At 57.1% G+C, this 15,604-nt stretch overlaps 5 protein-coding genes across 5 annotated transcripts; 2 read left to right on the top strand and 3 right to left on the bottom strand.

The window, feature by feature from the left end:
- Nucleotides 1-543: 543 nt before the first annotated feature.
- TRAVEDRAFT_53135 (uncharacterized protein) lies at nucleotides 544-1,819 on the bottom strand (the record flags this gene model as incomplete). Its single annotated transcript, XM_008046072.1, has 3 exons — nucleotides 544-1,559; nucleotides 1,636-1,686; nucleotides 1,747-1,819. 3 exons carry the CDS (start codon nucleotides 1,817-1,819, stop codon nucleotides 544-546), a joined length of 1,140 nt encoding a protein of 379 aa, XP_008044263.1.
- A 3,177-nt stretch (nucleotides 1,820-4,996) lies between these two features.
- TRAVEDRAFT_155459 (microsomal signal peptidase subunit) lies at nucleotides 4,997-6,033 on the top strand. Its single transcript, XM_008046071.1, has 5 exons — nucleotides 4,997-5,082; nucleotides 5,152-5,211; nucleotides 5,267-5,353; nucleotides 5,611-5,716; nucleotides 5,771-6,033. Exons 1-4 carry the CDS (start codon nucleotides 5,044-5,046, stop codon nucleotides 5,686-5,688), a joined length of 264 nt encoding a protein of 87 aa, XP_008044262.1. The 5' UTR covers nucleotides 4,997-5,043; the 3' UTR covers nucleotides 5,689-5,716; nucleotides 5,771-6,033.
- Nucleotides 6,034-6,134: 101 nt separating this feature from the next.
- Nucleotides 6,135-10,448, top strand: TRAVEDRAFT_155455 (Pkinase-domain-containing protein). The gene is made up of 6 exons (XM_008046070.1): nucleotides 6,135-6,626; nucleotides 6,682-7,024; nucleotides 7,077-7,379; nucleotides 7,429-9,307; nucleotides 9,361-9,976; nucleotides 10,037-10,448. The coding sequence occupies exons 1-6, from the start codon at nucleotides 6,192-6,194 to the stop codon at nucleotides 10,139-10,141; spliced, it is 3,681 nt and encodes a 1,226-aa protein (XP_008044261.1). The 5' UTR covers nucleotides 6,135-6,191; the 3' UTR covers nucleotides 10,142-10,448.
- A 1,391-nt stretch (nucleotides 10,449-11,839) lies between these two features.
- Nucleotides 11,840-12,385, bottom strand: TRAVEDRAFT_134636 (uncharacterized protein; the record flags this gene model as incomplete). The annotated part of the gene is made up of 1 exon (XM_008046069.1): nucleotides 11,840-12,385. One exon carries the CDS (start codon nucleotides 12,383-12,385, stop codon nucleotides 11,840-11,842), a length of 546 nt encoding a protein of 181 aa, XP_008044260.1.
- A 374-nt stretch (nucleotides 12,386-12,759) lies between these two features.
- On the bottom strand, nucleotides 12,760-13,492 carry TRAVEDRAFT_31823 (uncharacterized protein). The gene is made up of 3 exons (XM_008045845.1): nucleotides 13,264-13,492; nucleotides 12,991-13,186; nucleotides 12,760-12,930 (listed from the first exon to the last, which is right to left on the bottom strand). Exons 1-2 carry the CDS (start codon nucleotides 13,441-13,443, stop codon nucleotides 13,010-13,012), a joined length of 357 nt encoding a protein of 118 aa, XP_008044036.1. The 5' UTR covers nucleotides 13,444-13,492; the 3' UTR covers nucleotides 12,760-12,930; nucleotides 12,991-13,009.
- Between the last annotated feature and the right edge of the window lie 2,112 nt (nucleotides 13,493-15,604).

Below are 15,604 nucleotides of genomic sequence, written 5' to 3'. Positions count from 1 at the left end.
ACCCGCCAACAGGCGGCGTCCGGTACTTATGGGTGCGGCTCGCCAGGCCCGCCACAGCCGCTGAAATGGGAAGACTCACTTTGGCGCATTCCGGGGCTTTCTGCCTTCGACGATGCACTGATGCCCGCTTGACTTGCAGCGCTTGCACGTGTTCTCGTCTTGCGGGAACTCGCACCTCATCTGTCGCACCGCCATAGCCCTCGATCAGCCTCCGAACGACAGCAGCCTCGAATCGTGCCATGTGCGGGCGGGGCTCGCCGCCTACAGCACGTTCCTAGCCCAAAGATTTTTCTAAAGACGCACCTTCAGCTTCTTGCAGTGTTTGCATGCGCCCGGCCTGCAGTGTCGCCGCCATACGAGCAGCGTGGCCGTCGAGCGGACGAAGCGGTGCGGGGACCGAATAAGCGCCGGCGTTGTGATAACGCCGTATGTTGCATACGAGCGGGTGACACAAGTCCCGGATTGCAGTACGAAAAGCGTCCATGGAAGGAGGTGAGGAATGAGGCATGATCAGTACCAACAAGCGCACCGGCAGGGGAGAACTTACAGCCGACCCGGAAGCGAGTTTTGACCTTGCGGTGGCGGCACGTTTACTGTCATGTTAAGTCCGCTCAACGTCGGAGGTTGCTCGTCGTCGGACTGCGTGTCGCTATCATCGCCGTCCTGGATCTCCTCTCGCTGACGCTTGGCGGCGGGCTTGCCGCGTCGTCCGGTTCCCCGCGCGGCGGCACCGGAAGAGTTCCGGGAGGATGACGACTGCGCCTGCTGGGCCGAGGGGCGCTGGGGCGCATGGGATGACGCCGACGAGTATGTGAGCTGTCCATCATCCGTACCTCCACCGACGGATGGCGTCGAGACGGAAGAGGGTAGATTCGTGAAGTCGGAGTTGGGCGTGTATGTCGTCGCAGAATACGCCTCCGCGGGCTGGTACTGCTGTACGAAGTTGTACGACGAATGATGATGCTGCTGATCGCCGGCGCCCGGAATGACATCCGCGTTGACAGGTGAATAGAAGTACGACTCGCCGCCTTGCGCAGCACCCTGGACACCGAACGCTTGTTGTTGGCGATGGGGGGATTGCTGGGGTTGCTGGTACGCCCCACGCGGAGGGTCTGGGATCCTCAGGTTGGGTGCAGCAGCGTATCCGACATTGGCGCCACCGCGACGAGAGATGCGAGGCATTCCACGCTGGGGGCGATCGCCGGGGACGGGTGAGACGAACTGGGGATCGTAGCTCGCACTCTGCTCGCCTGTGGCGTACGGCTCTTGCACGAAGTTGTATCGGTTTTGGGTGGGAGCGGCATTGGGGGCAGTGGTCTGGATGTGATGGAGCTGGGACTGTGCTTGCTGCTGCTGCGATGGCTGCTGGAAAGGGACTTGGGTGACATTACCGGGAAGGCCCCCCTGGGCGTATGTAGCGTACTGCCCACTCGAATAGTTGTCCACCCATTGCTGGTAGTCGAGCCCTTCCGGGGGGATAGCCATGCTGGGGTCGTACAGGGATGGGATCTGACCGATCATGGGGACTGAGGAGGACGTCGCGTGCGCCCTGGGGATACCTAGGGAGTGGAAGAGAGTACAACGTCGACGACGTCAGGGCACTGGAGTAGACGGCGAGGAGGAAGGCAGACGCACCGGAGGTGGGAAGATTCGCAGGGGCAGGTGGGCCGGCCGACTTGTATGGAGCTTGAAATGCAGAACAATGATGCATCAGAACACCGCAAGCGCCTAGTACGGCGGACGCACCTCCGGCTTTCGTGGACTCCCCTGGGGATGCTGCGCCGCCGGGGGACCGAGTGACCCGTTGGGAAGTGGACATGAAGCTGTCAACGCAGACACGAGGTTTAATACGCCACCAGCAGCCCGAAGAATCAGGACGCGAGGCAGGACGAGATAATCGATACGGCAGTGGCAGTGAACGTCTTCGCGGACGCACCCCTTGGCTGTGCCTGTCCGAATTCCTAGAAGACGCGAGCAGGTAGAGGCGGTACGAGCTGTGCGCACGAAAGGTGACAGGAGGCGACTAGTGCGATGGGGTGTGTGGAGGGAGAGGCTCTGCTCCGGGAGGGGACGAACACGAGGTGGGTCGGAGCGCTCCCAAGACCTTCTGAGTCTGTTCACGCCGGCGCCGATGAACCTTGTGCGGAGACGCCGCGTAGGGAGGGAGGACGCGCTAGACACGCGAGCAGTGAGATCTATGGCGGTCTCGGTTCGTGATGGGTAACAGGAAAACGGACTTGGTGGTGTTCGCCGTCCACGTCGTTGAGCGGCACTTGGATTATAACGGCTGGCAGCGAGCGCGCGCTTGCGCCGGCTTTGAGCGCACTTAACCCTGATCCGACTGCTTCAACGCATCCGTCGACAAGTCCGAGAGTGAAGCGTACGCGCGTGGTAGAGGGAGGATGGTGGTGGTCGAGGTTTAAGTTCCTTTGAGCGCGTCCACTCGTCTCCTCTCAGGAAACATGGCAAAGTGATCGGGTGGCCCGATCGAATCCGGGAATTTAATTATAACAGCACCCAAGTCTCGACACCAATTTTGCCCCTTTGTGCCTATACAATCATATGTTGACTGAATACTATCTGACGTCGCCACAACATACATCTGGTGCTCGAAATCCAATTACACTCGGACAAGTAGCAGCGCACACGCTCGCTACCAGTGCACGATCGGGGAACAGCTGCAGATGCATCGTTGGCGATCGGGTAGGGATATATTATCATCCATCTAAGCGGGTCTGGGGTAAACAGGATTTCATATGTCAAAGAAGATGCCGAATCCTATGCACACCTCGTTCAGTTCCTCTCGAACAAGCCTTGGGATTCATTGAACACTAAGCCTCGCTCGAGCGGCGAAAAAACCGCCGGGTATGACGTCGTGCAGGCCTTCCGAGTACGCGTGGATATATCCGTCTTCAACGCCGCGGGTTCATATGGCCGGGAGGACTGGACAGCAGTGCCGACATCGTGAGGTAGCATGAATGCCGAAAGTGTCGCCTGCGCAGCGAAGAGGGTGCTGGGAAGCTCACTGGGAAGCGTTGTCTCCCGAACTTCGGGCGCTATCGACGCGTTGTGCATTGTACCTAGGCTCATCACTTATTCGCCTCAGACGCGTGGTTGAGCTGTACGGGAAGGCGGAGGACAAGATACGGCGGATTTGCGTTCTTTGACCCGTGTGCATCACCTGCCGCAGATTGATACATGTAAACGAAAATTAAAACCGTGTGACGAAGATGCTCACCTCCCTTCCTTCGCACAACGCCTTGAATACCGAGCCCCTATCATGAAAGATGGAAGCCATGCCTAGTGTGCTCTAGCACAACTTCGTCCTGTAACATGATAGGGTGGTTGCAAATTCGGGCTCAAAAGTTGAAATGGCGCGTGTTCCACCCGTGTGGAGATACTATGTCCTAGATACTGCGGTACTTGTCTGTCCCGGAACGTTCTAACGGAGCACCATGCTCGCGCCGAAAATCACTGACACCGACATCAACGATCTGACTGATGTACCTAAGAAGATAACATGGGCGCGCTTACGACATATACGAATGTGTTGTCACCGGTGGCGATGTCTTCGATGCTTATTAGGTTATAAGATAAACGAACTGTACATGAGCGAGGGAGAAACACTCACCATCAAGCTTCACGTCGTGGAGATCATCAAACGTATGGGCGCAGGGGGGCACCGTCTGCATATATGCGGCCTTCTAGTCCCAAGCATGCGCGCTGAAACGCTACGCAACGCCAGAGTCATCACAGCACACATGTGCTCGGACCCTTTGCGTGTGAGAGGTGGCATATAGCCACCGACGGCGGGGAGTTCCCTGTGGACACGATAGCAACCACGACAGCTCCCGCGAGCCCATGTTTCTCCGGCGACTTGCTATAGGTGTTCTTAACGATGGACGCGCAGTCCTTGTGCCTAGGCAGACGTCAGGAATGTATATCGAACGCGTGTAGCCCCATCTGACGTACAGGAACTAGTTACACACTGACAGAGACCCGCGGACAACTCCAGAGGGCGCCAAAGTGTATCCGGGAGTACTTTGTCACCGGGCGACTGACTGATGGGGGCGGTCTGAGAGCGCGCGAGGTATGCCCCGGGCGCGATTCGGTGTCGAACGAAACACGGAACACCACGCGACGTGCCTCGAGATCTGCATAGAGTGGGCGTCCATGAAGGTGAACGTGTTTGTTTAGCAACCGGGCGGTATTGTGCTTTACGGCACGAAACGAGGAAGAAGACGGCGGCGAACATTCCGCGGGAGTGAACACAAAGGTGCTGCGAGGGCGCGCGATGGTCACTCGTGGAATGCCAGTGAAGCAGAACGACGGAGGCAATGAGGGGAGGACGGACGCTACGTACGCATACAGCAGGTCGTGAATATGACGCACCAGCTCCGGTAGACGTACCATTCAAATTCCATTCCAAGACCATGGTGACCCGGAGTTCTTCGACAAAAACTGCAGGAGGCAGGCTACCATCGGGCCGCGGTATGTGTGGCATTGAATTGCTGCTGCGGTCTTGGAATGATGCAAGTTCATGCGATGAAATTCTTTCTGAATCTTCGCGCTATTCCAGATAGATAGTGGTATGCTTCTTAACGATCAAGAAGCAGGGAACAAGGCAGCAGGCTCACCAGCACATATGAGAAGTTGTAACGGTGGGTCATATTCATTCCGCCTGTTGCGTAACAAAAAGTAACCGGATATGAGCTAGAAGGTGACGGTGTTGTTAGAATGGTCTCAGATATGTTTTCAAAAAGGTGATAGTTTGGTGTTGCCATATAGTCAGGTCAAGGGTAGTTGCAGGCTGGCAGCCAGGTGGAAGCCAGCATCTCGGCCATCTCGGCCTTGTCGTCCATCCCCGAACCCACGTGGCTGCGTCGGCATTGTCCGGTCACGATCGGGGTCTGCCGCCCTCTCTCTGAGACTCTCACAAACGCCTCACAACTTGAAGCATTGCCCTCTGTCGCCTCGCATACACGCTTTTCTCAAACCCTGGGATAACTAGCTGGCTGTCCTGCGACGTAACTGTCAGTACAGATGAGTGAATTGGTGCAGAAGTTAGTTGAAGGCAAAATCGTGAGTATTGGTTGCATCACGCACGAGCGGTACTGAACCGATGCATCATGACCATTGAAACGAATACAGGACTTCGAGGGCCAAAAGCTTGTCGAAAGGATTGCGCGGGACACCTTGATTGCTGCAACTGTGAGCATTTTGCTGGGAAATGCGCACGAAATATCTCTGAAACTGAATACTCCAGGCCATCTCATTCGTCGCCGGCTTTGCCCTGCAATCACTTCGAGTTACGTTCGGCCTCTTCGCGCTGTTCGTAGTGGGCTTGAGCTTGGTGAGTTAATATCATGTCATGACCATCCGGAGCGCGAGGGTCGCTGTATGGGAATGGTGACGGGGTCGTGGGTTATGTGTCACCTAAGGGGACCGATTGAGCCCCATCAGTCGTCATATCGCTGTACAGGACATGTTATGTATGTGCTGTATACCCCAATGCATGATACCACCGAAGATAAGGCAGTCGACACCCATCTCTCCCTCCTTTCCGTCCTGCGCTTCGCCCGTATGACATCACTCATGCTCTCATCGTAGGCTGTAATCCCCCCATGGCCGATGTTCAACCGCCATCCAGTAGCGTGGCTTCCAGTCAAAGATACCAAGTCAGAGTGACGGAGGGTGTCGTAAGGCTCCGTCTTACGTGAGTCTATACCTGCTGCCCGGTCAGACCGCGGCTCATGCTCTATTCTCCTAGTGTGCGCATATACGCGTGCCGTGTACTCGCCATAAAGCATGGGGGACTTTAGGAGGAGCTAAGTTACCCCTGGTGACCATTCCAAGCCCGCTAGCGCATGTCGTGGGATCACACCGTATTCAAACGATCTCCAGTACACGCTCACGGTCGGAAAGACGCTTGCCACGTCCTTCCACCCTCAAGTCCTTGTGGACGATACCCTGGTTACTCATGTATTCTCGGACTACTGTACTGTATACATTGATATCAATTTTGGAGTGCCTATAAAATGTGCAGGCCGTGGCGTTAGAGGCGCGGAATAATTAGGGCGCTCGATTTGCGAGTGCGGGCAATATACTCCTCACTCATCAACCCCCACCACCCCGCCGACAAAGTCGCCCCCGTCCTTCTCCACGCTCATCACGACCGCTTCTGCGGGTTCATGTCGACGTATCCCTCCGGTTTGACAACAACAGAAGGCTCAATCACACCCTCCCACGGGGGAATGGTCGCTGGCCCCGAATACGACGTGCCCATTACCCAGAAGCCCATAACAGCCCAAACGCCGGACCGCGAGCGACGGACACCCACCATGGACCGCACGGAGAGGACAGAACGGTACGCGCCATCGAGGTCGTCGTCGACAGCCCAGAAACCCCGTCCTGTGTCGATGCCACCTCAAGCATACGCGCCGCCGACGAGCACGGACCGCGATCAGAGGCACGATGATAGTCGTCACGGTCGCACCGAGGGCAGCTCGACGAGCAAAGCACGCAGCGGAACCCGGATTCTTGGAGACTACACGCTGAGCAAGACGCTGGGCGCGGGAAGCATGGGCAAGGTGAAGCTCGCGCACCACAACATCACGGGCGAGAAGGTGAGCGACCGCTGCTGCGGTGTCCATCCGTCCCCGAGTATAACGTCCCCATTAGCTCGCGGTGAAAATCCTGCCCCGTGTACCGCCTAGTGGGACGGCGAATGCCCCAACATCAGAGGCGGCGGCCAAGCAAGCGTCCAAGGACGCGTCCAAGGAGATTCGCACCATCCGCGAGGCCGCGCTGTCAATGCTCCTCCACCACCCCTATATCTGCGGCATGCGTGAAATGATCATTCACCAGCACCACTACTATATGGTCTTCGAATACGTCAGCGGGGGCCAGATGCTCGACTACATCATCAGCCACGGTCGGCTGCGAGAGCGGGTCGCACGCAAGTTCGCGCGGCAGATAGGGAGTGCTTTGGACTACTGCCACAAGAACAACGTGGTGCATCGAGGTGCGTCATGACAACTCCTCTAGACGGTAGACGTGCTCATGGGAACTTTTAGACCTCAAGATAGAGAATATTCTCATCTCGCATTCGGGGAACATCAAGATCATCGACTTCGGTTTGTCCAATCTATACAACCCTGTCGATCACCTCGCAACGTTTTGTGGTTCATTATACTTCGCCGCTCCGGAGCTTCTCAACGCCAAAGTCTATACTGGTCCGGAGGTGGACGTCTGGAGTTTTGGTGTTGTGTTGTATGTGTTGGTATGTGGCAAGGTGCCGTTCGACGACCAGAGCATGCCAGCACTGCATGCGAAGATCAAGCGGGGCCTGGTGGAATACCCCGTATGGTTGAGCGCAGGTACGCACCCCCTTTTCGGTATCTACGCATTTGTCTGATTGAGCGGCAGAGTGCAAACATTTACTGACGCGTATGCTGGTCACCAATCCCGCCGCACGCGCATCCCTCACTGAGGTGCTGAGCCATCCTTGGATGGTGCGTGGGTTCCGTGGCGCGCCTGATTCCCACCTCGTGCATCGGGAGCCTCTACGTGCCGACGAGCTCGACCGCAGTGTCATCAAGGGCATGAAGGGTTTCGAGTTCGGAACCGAAGAGGAGATCGAGCATAAGCTTATCGAAGTCCTCGAGTCCGATGCGTATTACCGGGCGGTGCAACATTGGGAGCGGAAACGGATGACCAATGGGCGCAATGGCCACGGTCGCTGGGGCGAGTCGTTTTCCAATTCCTCTCTTGCTATCTCGCACGACGGCAGTTTCTCTACGTCGACCACCAGGGTCGACCAGTCACCGTCCAAGAAGGCGAAGCGTTTCTCTGGGTTCGACTTCTACCGCCGCAAGCTGTTCTCTCCTTCATCCTCTCCCCCGACCACACCCATGGCGTCCCCTCCTGGCTCACAGTCACACTTGTCCAACTCCTCCCTCCTCGAGACTCAGCGCGAACCTGCGGACCCGACGTATGGATTCAGCCCGCTTATCTCGATCTACTTTCTTGTTCGCGAGAAGATGGAACGGGAGAAGGTCTATGGTCCGGGCCACTTCGCAAGCTCCCAGCTCTCCCTGGAGTCGAGTTCGCGTCCCGATGCGCTCTCCGGTGATGCACCCGTGCAACCCCCAACCTCCGCAAAGCAGCTCTCTACCCCCTCCGTTCGCAAGCGAGACCCCCCTGTCACCAGCAAGCCCGACTACAGCATGCCCCTTCCTCGCCTTCCTGCACCCGAGACGTCGCACTACTCCGGGATGTCTTACGATGTCACCCCGGCGACGCCTTCCCCCACCGCGTCTGGCTTCCCTCAGCCTCGCGCGCGTGATGCGGCTCTTACAGTCCCGAAGCGGGGTGAGATGCCGCAGTCGACCTCCATGCCGAAATCGGTGGCTGCCACCCCGGCGCGGATGTCCATGTCCATGTCTATGCCCCGCGAGCCCGCAAGCACCGCCCATCGTCGCAGCCACAGTCTCAGTCAACGTCCATGGCACGGGATGTTCGGCTTTGGGGGTCCCGACGAGGTCAACGAGCACGGGACTGTGCGCTCGCGTAGAGACACGCTTGAGCCGCCACGCACGGCTGGGCCTGAGTTCGGCACCTTTGCGGAGAAGATGGAGGCACCTCGCGAGAAGGAGGGCGAGGCCGACAAGGACGCGGAGGAGGAGCCCCGCACGCCTATCATGCTTGCGGCGGGGGCGACGCTGGTCCGTAAATTCGGCAGTCTCCTTGGCGGACGAAGCGACGACTCGCGTCGGGCAGGCACGCCAACGAAGCGTGGGAGCATCCTGACGAGCTTCTCCCAGCCGAGAGCTTCGACAGAGCCCCCGGAGAGCGAGCAGCCGGAGCGGAACGGCGTCAACGGTGCGCAGCATGCTTCCGTGGCGGAGGACGGGCGCAAGAGCGGGTCTCCGACGCCCACGGGCACGATCTCCCAGAGCCAGAGTCAGCCTGTGGGCTCGATCCACAGGCGCGCGGCGACTATTCTGGACCCGCAGGGCCGGACGAACCGCCATGAGCGGAGGAGCAGCACGGGCGCGGCGCTCATGTCGGGGGTGGGCGGCACGATCGGGCGCCATCGTAGGCCCTCAACAGGCAACTCGTATGGTTTCACGAAGCCCCTTCCAGATCGGCTGTTTGGACGGATGGACGAGGAGGAAGAGCACGCCGAGCATGCGGAGAACGAGGATCCGCCCGGTGAGAATGGCGTCGACGACACGCCGAAGGGCGAGGAGTCCCAGGGTGAGGACAAGGACTTCAAGCCGGTGTATCTGAAGGGCTTGTTCAGGTACCTTTTTGTTTGGTAAACCATGCGGGATCGGGGTCTGACTCTGCTGCTAGCGTCGCGACCACGTCGACGAAGTCGCCGCAGGTCATCAAGACGGACATCAAGCGCGTGCTCGACCGCATGCAGGTGCAATACCGCGAGACGAAGACGGGCTTCGAGTGCATCCACATGCCTTCCATTGACGTGTCTTCCATTCAACCGCCGGCGCCGTCAAACCACCAGAAGCGGCCGTCGACGAGCTCGCACGAGGATAACAAGCGCACGATCACGAAGAAGGGCTCGAAGCGCTCATTTGGCATGCTCAGCAGGGACCGCGAGCGCGACGCGAAAGACAAGGAGCTTCCCAGTCGGCCCTCAGGCGGCACTACCCTGAGCACGACGGCAAGCAGCGCCTCGTCGTCGTTCTTCCATGTGTCTTCCAACGCGCACACTGCGACGGTGGAGGCCGCACGCTCCGATACGCTGGAGAATGTCGGACCCGCCGAAGAGAGCGGCGCGCCGCCGCAGTCGCCAAAGGGCAAAAATCTGCCCCCTATACCCCGCGACTTCGCCGCCAGCCCGCAGCCCACGTTGCTCACGCCCTTGCCGACAGGAGCGGTGGATCACGATGTGTTCGAGACCATCGGCGCTAGTTCGCTCGCCGTGCGGTTCGAGATCAATGTTGTGAAGGTACGTAAACCGTCTGTGTACACTCTAACTGTAATGCTGACTCCCATCTCCCTACCATAGGTTCCCTGGCTGCCATTGCATGGTATCCAGTTCCGAAGACTGACCGGGGACGGATGGCAATACCACATGCTGGCGCGGAGGGTGCTGACCGAGTTGAAGCTATGACAATCGTTTTGACGGGTTCGGACACTCCTTTTTTGTTTTGTGTGTTCTCTGGTTCGGATCCCCGTTCTGTTCCGACTAATCGCATCGTAGTACAAATCGCCCATACACTCGGTTATTTTGCGCCTTCCAGCCCCGCCCCGCTCTCGCTCCAACTTCTAGTACGGCTGGTTCCCTCTGGGCTAGACCACTATGTCCCTCCTTATGGACGGCTCGGGACGCGCGCTTTGCATATGCTGCTGCTACCTACACCAATAGTTCTCCACCTGTATGACTGCTATACCAACATGGATCTCTGGGGCATATCCTCCGTTCCTTTGGGCGCTCCGAAATTCTTTCCGCCCGGCTAATGGCTCTTTGTGTCCTGTCAATGTCACCACGACCGCCGCTTTATTCAAACATCGGAATCAGTTTAGTAGGGTATTTTTGATACTCTCACGGTAGCTATGAGCAAGACAAACCAGTGCACGTAAGAGACATACGTACTACATAAGCTACTCAAAATGACCGTCAACCGACCATGCCCAGAGGGCGCGGTCCGCGTACGTCACCAACGTTCGAAATGCCCAACAATCCTACACAATTCCTGTTGATGATCCGCCCAGATCTTCCCTATAGCTACCTCTGTACCCCCCGCGAAATCCGGGTATAGTCTCAATGAGTCTAACTTCCGCGCTCCGCCTGCGGCACGCGCCTGAAGGTATGCAAGGATGTCCTCTGCGTCGGTTTGTGTCCACCTCCAACCGCTGATGTCAAGAGTCGCGAGGGCGGAGCAACGGACGCCGGACGCCTCTTCCTCGCCACTCGGAGGGGCGGATAGTGAACGAGTGATGACAGTGGGGAACGCGCCTCCCTCTTTGACATCGAGTATCAACGTGTCCAGTGCCGAAAAGGAGTCGAACACCAGATCCCAAGCATCAGGAGAAGGAGTATTGAGATCCCCGCAGACCGTCAGGCTCGTCAGCTGTGTTGTGTCGAGGGAAAAGAGAGCCGGCAGCTGCAGCAGCCCCCGCTCCAGCCAACCATCCCATGATGCGGCGCGGTGAAGGGCCAGCAAGCCGAAAGCTCCGGAAGGGACACCCCAGTAAAGCTCGTTGATCGTGTCCCCAGCACTAAGGTATGCGGATTGTATGGAGCGCATGAACGGCCGACGAGCGAGATCTTGTGGAAGGAGGGCGGCAAAAGACGTGGAGTCATCATCATCGGCATCGCGGAACTCTCCAATGAGCAGGTAGTGGACGTCGTCGGGAGTGTGCAAATGTGATATCAGATGTGAAATGAGGACAGGCACGTCGCGACAATGGAGGGTGTGCAATTTCGGCAGCGTTACAAGAGGGCCTTGCGGAATTGAGACCTGGGTTGATAGCGCAGCAGAAAGAAAGTGATGGAGATGGAGAAGACGAAGTTGCTGACCGTGCCCGAGTGTGTTCAGAAACTCTGCGAAAGAGAGAGGCTTCGTCGACGACTGGCAGTCTGTCAGAGACAGAGATTGTAAATTGGCCAGAAGCGGCTTCGTCCAGGATAGCGGGAACCGTGTGAGGGTGAGCGATTCCAGGTGGGGGCAATTATCAATCCTCAACAAGGCAGTACAATCCAAAGAGAGGCGATTGGAGTATTGTGGATCGACGCATACCGTAATGCTGGTAAGGAGTGGGAAGGAGCAGTCGAAGAGCGGGCTGAGGATGCGATGGTGCAAAGGATTTAGCTCCAGGTCTTGTCAGCGTGTTGCACGAGCATCGGGATAGCGGCCTCCATATCAGAGTCGCGAGAGAGCGTTATGCGGAGGGGAGCTCCCTGCGAGCGGCGTAACGAGATGTCCGACCACTTCATGGATCTGGAGACATTGATGGTCCTCCAAAACAGTGTTGTGCTCAGGACGAGGGCGCACCAATGACGACATACGCCCATTAAGCGCGCCCAGGGTCGTTTTAGGGGTCGTTCCCCTTTCTCTGGGGTGAGCGAGTACTTGAAGACCTCGAGTAGAATTTCGGCAGGGAGCGTATGGATCGGAAGCCTCGTGTTCCACATCGCCCTCAAGCTAAGAAGGCTGAGCTCGAAGGTTCGTCGTTGAGCAGCTAGGTCTGTGATTCCCTCCTGGAAGCCAGTTGACACCAGCAAATGATGGCAGGCATCGAGGGCGGGTAGACCGTATAGTGGCCCTATGAGTTGGTCGTTCTGCAAAACGGGCAGCAAAGGAGGATCGTCGTTCTCGGAGCCTTCCGATCTACTTATAAGTCTCACATCCATACCACAGCTCGTCAGAGATGTTTCGCATTGTACAGGAATTTTTGCTCACCGACGCTCTTCGCTGGACGACATAACCGTTTGAAGTTGACTAGATGAGATGGGGGTGGAGGACAGGCCGGTCCCAGCCTCTCACAGCTCGCTACAGCTGAGTCGGCAACTCCCGGTATGCGCGCACTTTAGGCGCCGCGCCCGCTCCATTTCTCCTCTGAATTAATTCTATGGCACCGCACTCAGGCTTGCATTATATCCTAGTAAGATCCATCGGCTCAAAGGCATTCAGTCACTTACTTACACGAGTGACAGCCTCACCTCGGCAAGTTTGAGGGAGGTCCTGTCCTCGAGCTAGCCGCGTCAACGTTGCAACTCGAAGATTTGCTAAATCTACGTCCGCCAGGACTTATATCTTGATCCAACGTTTGTACTTCGATCGTCAGAGATGCGGTAACCGAGAACCTGGGACTATATAATTACACCGACCACTTCATCTGCGCTACTCCTACACCCTCTCCCCGACAGCCTTGGACCAGCTCTGTTTGTTGGCAGCCCTAAAAAAAGTACCTCACAATGAGTCAACGGCGGACAATATTAATTACTGTGGACCTCACCGAGTGAACCGGATACTGCTTATACCAAGCAGATGTTGTTCGACGAGCAGATGAAGGACTGAATGTTCGTGCCAGTGTTCACGTTCTGGCAGCCGCCGTTCTCATTTGTGAACGTGAACATCCGACCTTCAGCGCCCGCCGGACAGCCCGCGTCCTCAAACATCGTCACACAGTGGCCGCCGGACCCGCTGTCGACCTGGTACACTTGTCATCAGCACGGCCAGAGAGTCGAAGGTGTGGGTCGCGGGGACATGCAACGTCAGGGGGACGTACGCGGAAGGAATGGCGGTCGCTGAACTGGTGGCACGATCCGTCGCAGGGGACGTTCAGTCCAGCGGCGCCATTGCAGGTACTGCCGCTGAAGGCGGTGATCCCGGCGTGGGCTGCCTGGGGCAGAAGCGCGAGGACGAGTGCAGAGGCGAGGTATGCGAATGTGGGAGTAGAGAAGTGCATCGTGGTCTGCGTTGTCGGGTGACGGTGATTATGAGAACCGCTGTTGTGCCAGTGGGTCGACTGGTCTCTTCGTCTGTTCAGCGTCGCAGTATATATAGTAAAAACGCACAGGCCTCGAGTCAGAGTCGAGCGCCATGCGCGGGGATGCCGAGGTCCCTCGTGAACGCCGTAACGGGCACTTGCGACCGCGATCCAGGTTTACAGCAGGACGCGTCCTTCACGGGCGGCCGAAGATGCGACAAGTTCTGTGAGTATGAAAGAGGGTCAGGGACGGGATCAAATATCAATGAATCTGTGCCACACCCCCTCCCACATGCCCGTGATGTTGATGTTTTAGCCTCCTCTCGGGAAGTCTTCGGGCGGTATAATTGTCTCCCGAGTCCATCACAGAACTTGAGCCCTTGTACGAGCCTGGCCTCGAGCCGCTGGAGGAAAGATTGAGGTACTCATGTTTTCTGAGGCCTGCTGTGGTCTTGGTCCTACTACGACTCAGGTCCTACGCCGCCTACTTTGGTGGTCGTGTCGCAGTACAAGATGCTTATCCCCGATCGTCATTATCCACTTGTTATCAACTTACGGATGGACCGCTGCCGATAAACATCATCTACAGCCTCTAGGCAGCGGTGCGGACAGGCCACGCCGACTACGCGTGCCTTACCTCGCGTACCTGCTTGCGGTGCTCACCACGTACCTGTTAATTATTCTGCACGAGGCTCCGCCGGCATGCTTGGGCGTGAAAGGCTATTTGCGAGTTCGACGCGGGATCCATCGGTTTGATAGCAGCTGTCATAGTGCTGGCGGGATGCGCATGCGGTCTCATGCGGCGAGTGAACGAGGCGGCCGAGGCTGAGCGGGCGATCATTGTGCATTTGGTAGGCATCGCAGACGTAAGCAAGGGTGCGACAACACGTCCATCCGTAGGACCGAGCGGCGCCGGTAAGCCCAGTATTACGAGTGCAGCATCTATGAGAGTACGTACACTACTTCCGGAGGGCAAAGCGCAATGTGGGGGTACTGAGATGGCCTTGAGAGGGTTCTGGCTGAACGTAGTTACGCTTGGTGGAGGGTTGTGCGAGAGGCCAGGCATACTGGATTATCTTGCAGGATTGGCCAATCGGGTACTAAATGGCCATGGCCTTTAGAGAGCGCCTGGATTGCGATGAATCAATGCGCTTACAATCATGTCTGCCGCCGATGAGTACGGTGCAAAGTCTGTGCGCTAGATCGTACAAGAAACGGTCGCCGTAGCCATATTTCCCACTGTTGTGGAACAGATTATCCCTCTTCTCGAATATATCTTACGTACCTGCACCACACGCGGTGTCAACACAAAGCCAGTGCGAACATAGAACCAAGAGGGATACTCACAATCTCCGCATGTGATGATGAACCCTTCTGAGGTTTCCGGGAGCTCCAGTAATCATCAGCGTGCATCATATAGTGGATGAGACAAATGAAGTGGAGCTCTGAAGGAAAGTGCATGAACATGGGCGCTTCGGTATAAAGGGAGCCATGAACACGCACTTTGTATTCAGTTTAGAGAGGCTCACCATAGGATATTGCATGTATGTGGATGAGTCAGGCGTCCCTTGGGATGCGCTAGACGTCCGACCGGACTGTGTGTAAACGCGTTGATGTACGCCCATTTGCCCTCCGGTGGCGGGGCAAAACAGAAGTATTACTGCCGATCTTTAACTCCGGTTCTCGTGAGGGAACGAGAACTATACCGTACGCGCGCCGTGCCGTTCGGATCTGGGTAGAATCCAACGAGCGGCCCGTGCCGCATACGCCGCCCGCGCCCGTTTGGTATGGAGAGCTATGGAGGGCTTGTCCTGAGTGCTTTAGCGTCAACGCTGGCTCGAAGGAAGTTGGAACGATGGTAATGAGCCTTACTAGACATCATGTGGATTGAGTACGTTGTGTCATCGACGAACTATGACCTCGCGCAGCCTTGCATCACCCTAGTGGAAGAGGGTCAAGAGAGTGAGCATCGCGCGCGCGCCGACGCGCTTATGGTGGTACCGGTGAGAGTGATATGGGCGTCTGAACTACAAGTGATCCCGTTAGACTGAATTGCGCGAGGCTACTGCCGCCGCTCATTAATGCTCACTCATCTGCCGAAAGAACTCGTAATGCCATGCAAAAATGTTCGGCGAGTATA

The sequence above is a fragment of the Trametes versicolor genome, assembly GCF_000271585.1.
Source record: "Trametes versicolor FP-101664 SS1 unplaced genomic scaffold TRAVEscaffold_13, whole genome shotgun sequence".
Lineage (NCBI taxonomy): Eukaryota > Fungi > Basidiomycota > Agaricomycetes > Polyporales > Polyporaceae > Trametes > Trametes versicolor.
The sequence above is the reverse complement of the archived record's forward strand: the minus strand, read 5'-3'. Positions and strand labels throughout refer to the sequence as shown.

Excerpts from the sequence above, each read along its gene's own strand:
- TRAVEDRAFT_155455 (XM_008046070.1), top strand. The coding sequence starts at position 6,192 with ATGTCGACGTATCCCTCCGGTTTGACAACAACAGAAGGCTCAATCACA. Across the intron at positions 6,627-6,681 it reads ACAACATCACGGGCGAGAAG|CTCGCGGTGAAAATCCTGCC; the intron begins GTGAGCGACCGC and ends CGTCCCCATTAG. Across the intron at positions 7,380-7,428 it reads CCCCGTATGGTTGAGCGCAG|AGTGCAAACATTTACTGACG; the intron begins GTACGCACCCCC and ends ATTGAGCGGCAG.
- TRAVEDRAFT_31823 (XM_008045845.1), bottom strand. The coding sequence starts at position 13,443 with ATGCACTTCTCTACTCCCACATTCGCATACCTCGCCTCTGCACTCGTC. Across the intron at positions 13,187-13,263 it reads GCGACCGCCATTCCTTCCGC|GTCGACAGCGGGTCCGGCGG; the intron begins GTACGTCCCCCT and ends CAAGTGTACCAG.
- TRAVEDRAFT_155459 (XM_008046071.1), top strand. The coding sequence starts at position 5,044 with ATGAGTGAATTGGTGCAGAAGTTAGTTGAAGGCAAAATC. Across the intron at positions 5,212-5,266 it reads ACACCTTGATTGCTGCAACT|GCCATCTCATTCGTCGCCGG; the intron begins GTGAGCATTTTG and ends TGAATACTCCAG. Across the intron at positions 5,354-5,610 it reads TCGTAGTGGGCTTGAGCTTG|GCTGTAATCCCCCCATGGCC; the intron begins GTGAGTTAATAT and ends CTCTCATCGTAG.